A 12,737-nucleotide genomic window follows, 5' to 3' on the forward strand; every position below is an offset into this window, starting at 1 on the left:
TAATACAAGTCCAGAGGATGGTATTTTAATACAGAATATCTTTAGCATATTCAAACGCCGTTTATACATAGTTGCATGTCAAAAATTACGAGCTTAAACTCCAACCATTAGCACGAATTTGATTCCTAGATTTTTTCTTCAAGGAATGGATAATCTGTGTAGCCAATGACGGGATCGTGCGTGTAAAACGTACTTCTATCATACTTATTGAGTACTGAATTAAGCTCAAATCTTCTTGGCAAATCCGGGTTAGCCAAGAACAGTCGCCCGAATGCAACAAGATCAGCACCACTCCTGCCGATAACTTCATTACCATCGTCCCTGTTGTATCCTCCTGCAACAATAAAAGTACCTGTGAAAGCTTTTCTCATAGGCAGTAGGGAGCTTTTAGTTTCCTGCTTGTCATATATTGTGATCATTCTTGGCTCAATGACATGACAGTACAGTATGCTGTATTTGTTCAATGCCTCGGCCATATGGAGGCCGAGGGCATCAGGGTTTGTATCTCCACTGTCGTTGTAATTGGCATAAGGTGAGAGCCTGATTCCAACTCTGTGAGCACCAATTTCTTCCGATACTGCTCTTACTATCTCTAATGGAAATCGACAACGATTTTCTATGCTCCCTCCATATTCGTCTGTTCTGTCGTTCACTTGGTCTTTCATGAATTGGTCGACCAGGTAACCGTTTGCTCCATGAATCTCTACCCCGTCGAAACCTGTGAAAGCAGTCATGAATTAACATATTTTCTATTTAGTAATACTGATTCATGTCTATGGATCGTTAGAGTGAAATAGTTAAGATTATACCTGCTTCAACCGCATTTTTGGCTGCCATTCTAAAATCGATGACTACCTGGGAGATTTCCTTGACTGTCAATCGACGTGGGGGTGAAAACTTTGCTTTGTTGTGCTCGATTTGGATGGCTTTGTCAGTACAAGAAATTGGAGGATCGCCATTAGGTTGAAAACCTGCAATTCAAGAATGAACAAAATCTAGTTAATTTTGTATCAGAAATTGTATAAATTTAGGTTCAATTAAGGTTAAAAACTTGGATAAGGGAAAGAGGGTTTACTGTGATTTGAAACTCTGCCGGCATGCCAAAGTTGGCAGAAGAATATACCCCCTTTCTCATGAACTGCTTTTACAATCGGCTCCCATGCTTCTATTTGTTCTTTTGTCCAAATGCCTGGAGTATGTGGATATCTTCAACCAAGAAAAAGGAAATAAAGTGAGGGCCTCAAGTACTTGTTACTCAGGCAATATGAACAAGAACATATAGCTTTATGTAGAAACCTAAGATGAAAAAAATCACGAGCAGAGAAAAGGAAAATTTACTTTATCAAACATGAGTATAAGAGATTAGTGTTTTGACGACTACTCCAAATTAGGCCTCTGTTTGTCTCCTTTTTAAAGATTTTTTTGAGGAAAAATGATTTTTGGAAAAGTGATTTTTTGGAGAATATATGATTAAAAAGTATGAAAAAAATTTAAATTTAAGTGCAAACTGAATATATATAAAACGGGTTCACTTTAAATGAGTTGAGATATGATGTTCAATTTTGCTATCCATCCAATCCATTAATTATTAATACGTCGTCAATAATTAACATAACATCTCAAATTACTTTCATTAACTTCATCATTAACCCACTAAATTGATGATATGTTAATAATTAATTAGTTGGATAGCCAATTGGACCACAAAATTAGGCATCAGATCTTAACTAACTTTAAATTCTCATAATTTTGATTTCACCATACATGTCACACCGTTGACTTCTTGGGCCGGCCCAAACAGAATTCGTGTCACTATATTCTAACAAGATTCAAGATCCTTACACCCCTTTAAATCTATCATATTATGTATTAAAATCACGTAAATGCATGGCTTTAACCTTTCTGGCCGAGCTTAAAAGCTGCTAAATGTTCTTTTTGTACAACATTCAGCTGAAAATCAAGCTTTTAAGTTTTGTTCTGTTCATTAAATACAGATTATAGAACTATTGGAATTGGTTTAAAAGTGATTGAAAAGTTGGTTAAAACCAAAATGAAAAGGTGTGACTTCGTGTCAACTTCGGCCAAATATTTGGACTTGATCAGATAGTCAAATTACAAAAATAAATGGACCAACTTATTCTACTTGTCGATTAGATCGTCGTGGTATATTTGGATTCTCGAAATCAATTCCAAATGAATGAGAAATTGCAGTCCAAAGTTGAAAGAATGAAGTGTTATAACTTTTCGAAAGGATGCATGTTTGAAATAAAGTGTAACTTTTCACGAAAAAAGTCTTGAATTTGGGGTGTGCCCCTTCACCCACAACCCTTCATCTTCTATATATAGGACCCCTTGGACGTCATTCCATAATTTCATATTATTCATTTCATGTCAAATTATATAAAATATTTTGTAGAAGTGATTATGTCTTGCATTAAAGACATGTTTATGGTAGAGAGAGAATTCCGTTCGAGTTCCCTGATCGAAGTCAGTTGGAGTGCTCCTATAGCTCGATGTGATCGTTGTATCTTGAGAGATGATTGTAGAAAAATCGTTAGCACCGATGTAGGGTAAATTCATCTTAAGGAAATAATGTCAAACATTTGCCTCAGCCAAAAATCCATCACTTGCATCTTTTTTTTCTTCATTTTCTGATTTGTCTTAATTATGGTTTGATTTTAGAAACTGATTGACATTATTTACATGTTTGTTTTGTGAGGTTTGATTCAAAGAATTATCTGCTTTCGTTTAAGAGTCGAAAGAGATGAATCCATATTCATATATTTGGATTTGGTAATTTTTATGTTTTGCTTCTCAAATCCTATTTCGGTAAGTCGAAATTACATTTCGATTGCACGCAAATAAACGATATGTTTTTGTGAATATAATTTGCACATTATCGATGTTATTTTCAACAATCTTAAGATGGATTTTTTACTTGCATCTTATATTTCACAAATCTAATCTAATGGTATTGCATGCATGAAAATTTGAATTATCAAATTAAATTATCCCATTTCTAAAATTTATAATATTTTTGAATTTTGATGTCATATTCAATGGTGCATCAAAATTTGTGTAGATAATTGCTAAATAGCACATGAGACTGTTTAATTTCTGCTTTGCTACTCAAATTCTTATGAAGTTGGGCTTTCCTGTTTGTGCTTTAGAAATGCACATTGCTATTACAGGCATTATAAACCAGCAATTAATTACTATAATCAAGTGCTTGAAACAGATATTTATACATTTTAAATGCAATATGAAGAATGACAAATGATGGATGACTTCCTGTAAAGTTGTGTCTTTTCACTTTCGTTTCTTTTTTTTTAATTGGCATCAGTTTAAAAATATATGTCAGATCTATATCTGTAAAACTTGTTAATTAATCTTAATCCTTAACATTTAATGAGACAATGACCCTGTTATTATGTTGTTTATATGAATGGGTATGGATTTTTTTTTTTTTTAAGAGACATTATAGGATTTGTCTCTTCATATATCTTTGAAATACATATAGCAACGCATGGAAATTATTTTTCTGTTTAGAATTGGAAATTAAAATCTGATTGTGATTCATTTAATTAGTAATTTCCTTTCTGTCCAAGTAAGCTTTGAATTATGGAATCTCGTCTGATGTCGATTTGGTCATTCCATAATCGTTGTATATTTTGTAACTGTCATGGGAGGAAATATCTGGAAGGAAGGTCTTTTCATGGCACAATTTCATTTTGAAATCGATTTGGGATGAATTCATTTGCTGAAATTTTGACCAATGAAAATGTGGGAGGAAATATGTGGATGGAAGGTCTTTTCATGGTACAATTTCATTTTGAAATTGATTTTGGATTAATTCATTTGTTGAAATTTTGACCAATGAAAACGTGCATGTTCAGTAAATAAGTTAGTGGTTTATTTTGAACAAGTGCATGTGCATGGAAGGAAAATGTGTGAATATATTACTAACATGAGGAGACATGTTTGGTGCCCAACCCATACAATTAGATGGGTTTTCTTTCCACTATATACCCACACAGGAATTTAGATTTCGGATAGACCTTTTGGTCAAAATGGCCTAATTGGTTAAATTTTCATATTATATTGAAAAGTATACTAGCCTTGATTAATGATGACAACCTTAATTAATTTGATGAATTAAATGAGATGATTTGTGTAAAACTATATTTGTATAAGAATATGACAAAATATGATTTGTTGAAATGAAAAGGAGTCTTTTCATATGAATAATCATGACTTTTGGTATGATTATTTTTTCAATGGGCGTGTCTCTTCATAGAGATTAATTCAAAATGTATGTCATTTTGTGGGGTTGTGTTTCTTGAAAATACAACTTTTTAACCTATGGTTGATTCGTTCGTTCAAGTTTGAATATGGTGAAACAAGTGAATATGTACTTTATTATTTGACATGAAATAAAACTATCATATGAAATGTGACAATTATGATAAGACCCTCTTCACTGTTGAAATTGACTTTAATCATGAGACCAATTAAATTGGTTTATGCTTTGAAAGCATTGCTGGTTTATATGATGGTCTTGATTTAATTTGGATGATCATATTAAAATAATTAGATTGAAGTACGTTATATGCAATTTTAATAAATTGTGAGTCAACTACCACTATTTTAAAAATGCTTAGACTTTCACGAAACATTTGATACGGATATTATCTAAGAGATAAATGAATTGAACTATGAAAGAGTTGCTGAATCCTAAGTTCAATTGTAACCCAAAGATGTGGGGGGCTATCATAAATGCTCGTGAACTTGAATAAAAAGTTCAAAACTTGTGGACGAAACATTACTAGATTGCATATGTATTCCTAATTGAGGGATTGTGGGGGTAACTCAATTTAACAATTACATTTGCTTCTATCTTATAATCATGGAAAAATATCTATGAAAAGGATGATGTACACTAAGTCTAAAGTGGATTAAATGGATATAAGCCAATTGTGGCAGTTGATTGGACATGTAAGAACAATTGAAATATTTAAAGAATATTCATAAAGTTCGAATGCATGTAATATTTCAATGATGATATTGAATACCGTGATTCTGAAATCCACTAGTAAACATGATTGACTAGTGTAATAATTAGATAGAAATCATCTAACAGTATTGTTTGGATTTAATTAAGCTTTAGATAAAGTTAATAAGAAGCATGTAGTTTCATGAGAGGGTTTACTGGTTGTGACAATTTGTATCTATTAAATGAAATCGATCGTTGGCTAACAATATTTGATAAGATACTAAGCCACATGTAATGGTAAGTCTAGACGTATAAGTCATAAACATAACACTATTAAGCAGTTGATCTCAATGGTGTAAACTCATCTTTAATAACCCAAGTTCACTGGTCGAAATCATTTGGAGTGTTCCTATGACTCGATGTGGTCGTTGTATATTGGGAGATGATTGTCAAAAAACCGTTAGCACTGATACGGGGCAAATTAATCTTAAGGAAAGAATGTCAAACACTTGCATTGGTCAAAAATCCATCACTTAAATCTTTTTTTCTTCATTTTCTGATTTATCTTAATTATGGTTTGATTTCAGAAATTGATTAACATTATTTACATGTTTATTCTGCAAGATTTGATTCAAAGAATTACCTGCTTTCGTTCAAGAGTCGAAAGAGATGAATCCATATTCACGTATTCAGATTTGGTAACTTTTATGTTTTGCTTCTCAAATTCTATTTCGATAAGTTGAAATTATGTTTCGATTGTACACAAATAAACAGTATGTTTTTGTGAAAATAATTTGCACATTATTGGTGTTATTCCCAAAAAAACTAATTAGAAGTTGCAGTCCAGCAAGTTACCCTTGAGCTGTTTCAGAAATTCCAGAGGCTTCACTGATCAAGAATCCACCCTTCGTTGTTCTCTGTGAATAGTAAAGAATTCCGTGCGGTTGTGCAATAAAATTGTATGACCTCGTTCTTGTCATTGGTGCCAAAACTATCCTGCAAATCTTCAAAATGGTTGACAATATCCACAAAAATTAACCTATAAACTTCAAGAGGACAGTAAGTTCTTTACATGTCCTCTTATATATACAATTAGCCAAAAAGGGAAAAAATTTAGAGAGTTTAAGAGCTCGTTTATGATCAAGAGAACAACTATTTATGAGTTCAGATGAACTGAAATATGGAAGATCACACGCAAACACACACACCCCACGGAATAGGTCACCTGCACACCTTCAAAGACGTTTTTTAACCGAGAACCGAGAACTAACCTGTGCGAAAGATTAAAATTTCCCATTTTGCATGGAGTCAAGAGGGGAACTGACACCTCAGTTTCTTTTATTTCTTCTTCCATGTTCCTTTTCTGTGCAGTATTTCCATATTAGATGGAAGTGAGATTTAGAACAGAAAAAAATATGATGAAAAAATAAAATTGTCTCTTGACCTTTTATTATTCTAAGGACACGTTTGGCATGATTTTTAAGAAATTAAAACAAGTTTTTGAGATCCAGAAACCACTTTTGGAATTGTGCAGTTAATTTTATAAAAGTGTTGCTTCTTATTAAGAGAGTTTTTAGAGAAAGTTGGTCAAATTTGACTTCTACTAAAAACTCTGTAGAAAAGAAAGCTATTTTAAAAATTAGTTTCAAATACTAATGAAGGTAGTTTTCTCATTAATTTTTTCTAGAGAAGCAGAAGCAAAATCCGACCAAACGAGCCCTAATTTACTGTGACAGGAGGCAGTAGTGGGGGATTTTCTGCAATGAGCGAAAGCCTGACGGAGCAATACCGCGTGGAGGTAGAAGGCCCACGGGTTGTGAGAGAAATGATAGATGGAAACGCATTAGTTTGGAAGTGACAAATCCATTATCCTCTGGACTTAATTAACAACCCCTCTATTTCTTTTCTTTTTGTTTATGGAAAAGATAAAAGAGAGAGTTTATATCAGTCAAAGATAACATTTGAATGAATATAGGTAATTCTTAAGTTTAAGCTTCTAAATGAAACGATTAACATGCTATATAGTATGGCAAAAACCTATATTAAGTCTCGCTACTTTCCCTTTTTTGAATTGTTTACTTATCACGCTTTTATTTGAAAAATAGTTGAATGTGGCCAGTATTTGATAGGCATTGAAGATAGAGTAATATTATTCATAGTTAAGATTGCATAAATTATCCTCTGCGACAATTTGTTCTTTGAGGCAACAGAATTATAGAAAACTAATACCTCAAATAATACGTTGTCACATATGATACTATTGAAGTCGCTTAATGTGAATAACATTATTGTTGAAGATATACTTTTAATTATTACACGTGACTGATTCTGACAGTTTAACCATATTTAATGAAGATGATAACAAAGTCAGTATCCATTGCGATTTTAGAGAGCAAAATAGAAAGAAAGCAAATGTTGAGAATAGAATAAAATATCCATTTAGCAATTAAATAGTCTAGTGACATTCGATACATTGTTCATGTTTCCATAGTTTAACAAAAAGAAGATAATCCCATCTTATAAGATCACATATTATATTATTAAGGGAGTTGATATCTCCACTCAATAATAATGATCCACCTTCTTTGTGGAAATAATCTATGATTAAGTGCTACACAAATGTAGCTTATAGCATTAACAAAACTCAATATAACCTTTTAACATTCGTACGGCCAAAAAATAAAAATAAAATAAAATAAAACTATCAAGTAAATTATGAATGTATGGAGTGTTGTATATCCATGTCTTTTGTCTCAATAAAACAAGTTACAAATACTAAAAACATGTTTAATACGTAATTTTGGTCAAAATAACTCGAAAATTACTCATTAATGTTGTTCGATTCAATATAACTTATTTGTTATGAACTTATAACGGTATACATTGACTTATTGTTGAACGACCAGAGAAAATGCAGATAAACCCTATACAATCAAAGATATGCTATTTGTATAGAAAATTTGTTGCCTAAATTTGTATAGAAAACACTTGACAGCTTCTTGTTGGATAATAATGGCAAAATAAATAAATAAATAAAAATACAGACCAAACAGATGCTACCACAACAACATTTGTATTAATTCTAGTAGCACTGCTTCCGTACAAGTAGAGAATTTCTACAATCAGCTGCAGCAAAGTTGGGTGGTTGCCTAGTCAATTCAAGGACCAAAATAAGGTTACTTTATATCAATATCTTTGTAATAGTTTGAAAGCCTAAGTTTTAATTTAATGTTATTGTTCCTAGTAGTGGAGCAAGACATTCTCTTCCGATCAAAAATTAAGTTACAATTTTTTTCAAGCAGTATACTATTAATAAAAATATTTCAATACATCACTATAAACGTCACCTACTCGTTTTCACACTTTGAAAATTTTACATTGTTATCGTCATATATACAATTAGACTATCATTCAACCATCGATCTTCAATCCAGTTTTGTGGTTAATTCTAGACAACTTCATTGCAACAAAATACTCTCTATATTGTAGTACTTGCAAGTAGAGTAAATCATGCTAATATTACAAGCTTATAAAGTAATGGGTACACTTAATATTCTTTTTCATTACAATCATTTTTTGTGTAAGATCGCCAAATACTTGAAATCCTTCAAAAACTTTGTTAGTGAATATATCAATAATATAGGTCTCAAGTCCATCAACTGTCAAAATCTCTATTGATGTGAAATCTTTAGGATAAATGATTTGTCCTTGTCTAAAAAGAAAAATGAATTATTCTGACATGAACACCAACACAAATTAGTAAATTATTATTTGCCTCCGAAAATCGATAATTCAATTCTTGGTGCTGATATCAATGATAGCATAAAAGCATTTCATACAAAAGTGATGCAAAATTGTCTTCTTTGACTATTAAGCGTGAACGATCTTATAAGCATTTTGTTCATGTTGAGAACATCAATATCATTATTTTTACCGAAAAGATGAATTAATGTTTCCAAACAAGAATTTTATCCATTATCTCTCGTTTCTTGAAGTCATTCTTTACGTATTTTTTCAGACCTTATGACATTGACAATATCGTGATATTTTATTTATTGTTCTTTCGACGAAGTAAAATGAAATGGCAAACTTAGGTATTAGGAGAAGAAAGAGATTCAGGGTTCGAGAAAAGTTGAAGGGTAGAATGTGGAAGGAAAAAAAATCGTACAAATAGGAAAATAGTGTAAAAAATATTAAAACTAAGAGAATAAAAATTCATAATGTTTTGCCGGAGCATGTACCCCTGCCAGACAACACACAATCGCGGGACCGACATAAATTTTTTTTTCATGTGGGACCGAGCTCTACAGTGAGGGTTCCATAAGACCCCTGTCGGAAATGCTATGTACAAAGAGCATTTTCCATTTTTTGCCTGTCCATGGTTGTGCTTTTAAGAGAATCAGGTTTAGTTGTGCCGAAAAAACAATCAATTGCACGAAAAATTAGTTAAGAGTTTGGTGAACTTTTGTTTCAAAACTGTTGCATGTTTAAATTTTAATATTTGAGCATAAGATAAAAAAACAGAAAAGAGTTGTACTATACTTGTATATAATTATTAAAATAAATATTGATTATTCTAATCTTAGTATATATTATTGTTGCTGGAAAATTTATTTTTTGCTTATGTAACGATGTATATGTTATTAAATATTTATTTAAACAATATATTCACCATAGTTATTTTTGAAAGGAGAAAATTAATTTTTAGGAATTAGAAAATAAATTTGAGAGGTCAATGGCAAGTTAAAACATAAAAATAAAAGAATGGTTTTAACTTGATTGGTGGATGTGACTGCATTATTGTAGAATAGTAACAAACTGAGGATAAGAAAGAAATTAAATTTAATATCGGATAATTATAGAAAGTTAATAGCTATCCATTTGAGCAGCTTCTTAAAATATGCTGTCAAAACAGAAATTCCATAATCCACCCCGCCCCCCTCTCCCCTCCTCTTTTCTCAAATTTGCCGAACAAAATAGCTATGCTTGTTTGAGAAGCAGAAATTTTGGCTCTGAAAGAAACATTAAAATTGAAGGCACCAACTTGCTATCGAAACATAGCACAGGCCACCACAGGAATTAGAGGGGCGCGGCTATGAACACCCATGCTTTACAATCCAAAAGACCTTAATAGTCACAGATTATTAATCACCAATTGTAATTCTATATTAAGAAACCTCGTAAAAAGCAAAATTTACTGTCGTTTAAGAGCAAAAACAACACTTCTAAGAATATTTTATTTCCAAATTTATGAGATTTCACTATGTTCAAGATTCTTGATTCGAACATTCTCAGGGCGGATTTAAGGGTTGGTCGCCCTAACTAGATTCGCCAGAGAGAATTTTTTTTTTTTTTTTTTATAATAGATAACAATTTTAGGTTATACGACTGATAGTAGGGGTGTCAAAAAGGCTTGATGGCTCGTGGCCCGACTCGAGAAAAGTCCGAGCCGGCCCAGTTCGTGGCTCGTAGCGATTGAGCCTCAAAATAAAATGTAGGCCCGAGCCCGAGCAAGCGAGCCACACAGGCTGGCTTGTGTCACGGGCCATTTTTGGCCCGTGACAATAATGCTCGACTCGAGCAAATTAAAGGGCAAAAAAAAAATTTTTTAAAAAAATTCAGCTGCTACACGATAGCAGGTGTGACCTGCTCCCTTAGGCAGTTATAGCTGCATTTTTTACGTAGTGTAATCTGTAATCGTGTAGATTTTGAAATTCAAATTTGAAAAATAACACTGATTTTTTATCTATAAATATGGGGTGATTTTTGAAGTTTTAACTCACTTTGTTATCGATTTTAATTCACATTATTTCCATATTATATATTCAAATTCAATCATTCAAGTTTCAATTTCTTATTTCTCACTTCTCATATAACAATTAATATATTCAATTTCTTTGACTTTACAGTCTAATATTCACTATTTTTTATTATACTAGTTATTTTGGATTTTACAAGTGATGAAGTTAATCAGTTTGGCAGTAGCTCGAGTACTCCATCTAACTACGATGCATGTGAAAATGTTCCAATTAATTTGGAGGATATTGAAGAGGAAGAAGTTCAAGTACTCGAGACAAAAAGGTCAAAAAAAGAATCATCGGATTGTTGGCAACATATGACACGTAAAAAATTTTGTGTTCAAAATGGAGTAGATATTTGGAAAGCATGTTGTAATTATTGTGGCAAAAAACTTAATTAGAAGCCTGGTTCAAGCACAACGCATTTGAATAAACACGTATTAAGGAGTTGCAAAGCAAAATCAGCCGATCTCGACTCGAAACAGACGGAACTAGTGTTTGGCGGTTCTAATTCTACTCTTTCCACCTTTGTATATTCACAGGAAAGATTTCGTAAAGGAATAGCTGCATACGTGATTGCAGCAGAGATGTCGCTTACGATGATAGACTCAATATACTTTACCCGACTTGTGCAGAAATATCTCCAATCCAGGTATTCTTCTTATTCTAGAAATACTCTTCGTTCGGATAGTTTAAAATTATTTAACAAAAGAAAACAAGTTACTATTGAAGGTCTAAAAAGTTTTAATAGTGTTATATCATTTACTTCTGATTTATGGACCGGTTGTAATAGAAAATGTTATATTGCTGCTACGACTCATTATATTGATCTCCTGTGGCTTCTACATAAAAGAATTATTGCATTCAGATGTGTAAAATATCCCCATAATGCCACTAACATATACATTATTTTAAAAGATATCATACAATAATATAGTATACAAAATATGGTTCGAAGTTTTACTTTTGATAATGCTGCAGTAAACAAAGTTGTTATTGAAAGATTTATTGCTAATCTTAACCCCGTATTTGGAAATTTATTTTTTCATCAACGTCGTATATGTCATATTATTAATTTGATTGTAAAAGTTGGATTAGAACATATAAGTTTACCCTTAGATAAAATTAGATAAGCAATAAATTTTATTACTGTGTCACCAGTAAGAAAACAAGCATTCAATAGTTTGTATGCAGAATATGGATTACAGAAGAAATCATTTGCCACTGATATAACGCATAGGTGGAACTCTACATATCTTATGTTACATTCGTGTGAAAATTATGACAAAGTAATTTCATTATATTATAATGGTAGGCATAAACTCGGACCCAAACATAATTTGGAAGATTAGGAATGAACTATTGCATTTTACGTAAAAAAATTATTACAACTTTTTTTTGATACTACAAAGGAATATAGCGGTGTTTATTACTCTATATTTTCTCTTGTTTTATAACATTTTTTCTACATTTCACAAGTATTTCATAAATATAGGAATTTGCCACTTTTTGCTAATGTAGTCCGCTCTATAGAGTTAAAATTTTGTAAATATTGGAAAGAGTTGCCTTCTTTATTTCTTTTAACTTCAGTAATGGACCATCGACTTAATTTAATTGGCACAAAAGCTACTGTAAAGGGAATATCAGATTTTTTGAATATAGAATTATCACATGTGCATATAGAATTTTTATGTGAAATGTATAATTATTATGCTGAAAAGGAAGGTCAGCGTAGTTCTACTTCCCAAAATTCTTTTTCAAGAAATATTTCAACAAATTTCAAAAATTTATGGAATTATTTAGATAGCAATACAAGTGTTCCTTCATTTAGCTCTAGTTCTAGCTCATCAACATCTAGAGCGATCAATATTGGTAGTACAAATCTTGAAATTCCTTCTGAGTTAGCTAGGTATATGTGCGTGGATGTTCGTAGTGTGTTGCAACCG

General features: G+C 31.9%; 1 protein-coding gene across 1 annotated transcript; it reads right to left on the reverse strand.

The window, feature by feature from the left end:
- LOC111365494 (12-oxophytodienoate reductase 1-like) lies at nucleotides 1–6,427 on the reverse strand. The gene is made up of 5 exons (XM_022986053.1): nucleotides 6,265–6,427; nucleotides 5,849–5,989; nucleotides 1,076–1,206; nucleotides 810–971; nucleotides 1–718 (listed from the first exon to the last, which is right to left on the reverse strand). The coding sequence occupies exons 1-5, from the start codon at nucleotides 6,345–6,347 to the stop codon at nucleotides 126–128; spliced, it is 1,110 nt and encodes a 369-aa protein (XP_022841821.1). The 5' UTR covers nucleotides 6,348–6,427; the 3' UTR covers nucleotides 1–125.
- Nucleotides 6,428–12,737: the final 6,310 nt, after the last annotated feature.

This window comes from Olea europaea, chromosome 2, assembly GCF_002742605.1.
Source record: "Olea europaea var. sylvestris chromosome 2, O_europaea_v1, whole genome shotgun sequence".
Lineage (NCBI taxonomy): Eukaryota > Viridiplantae > Streptophyta > Magnoliopsida > Lamiales > Oleaceae > Olea > Olea europaea.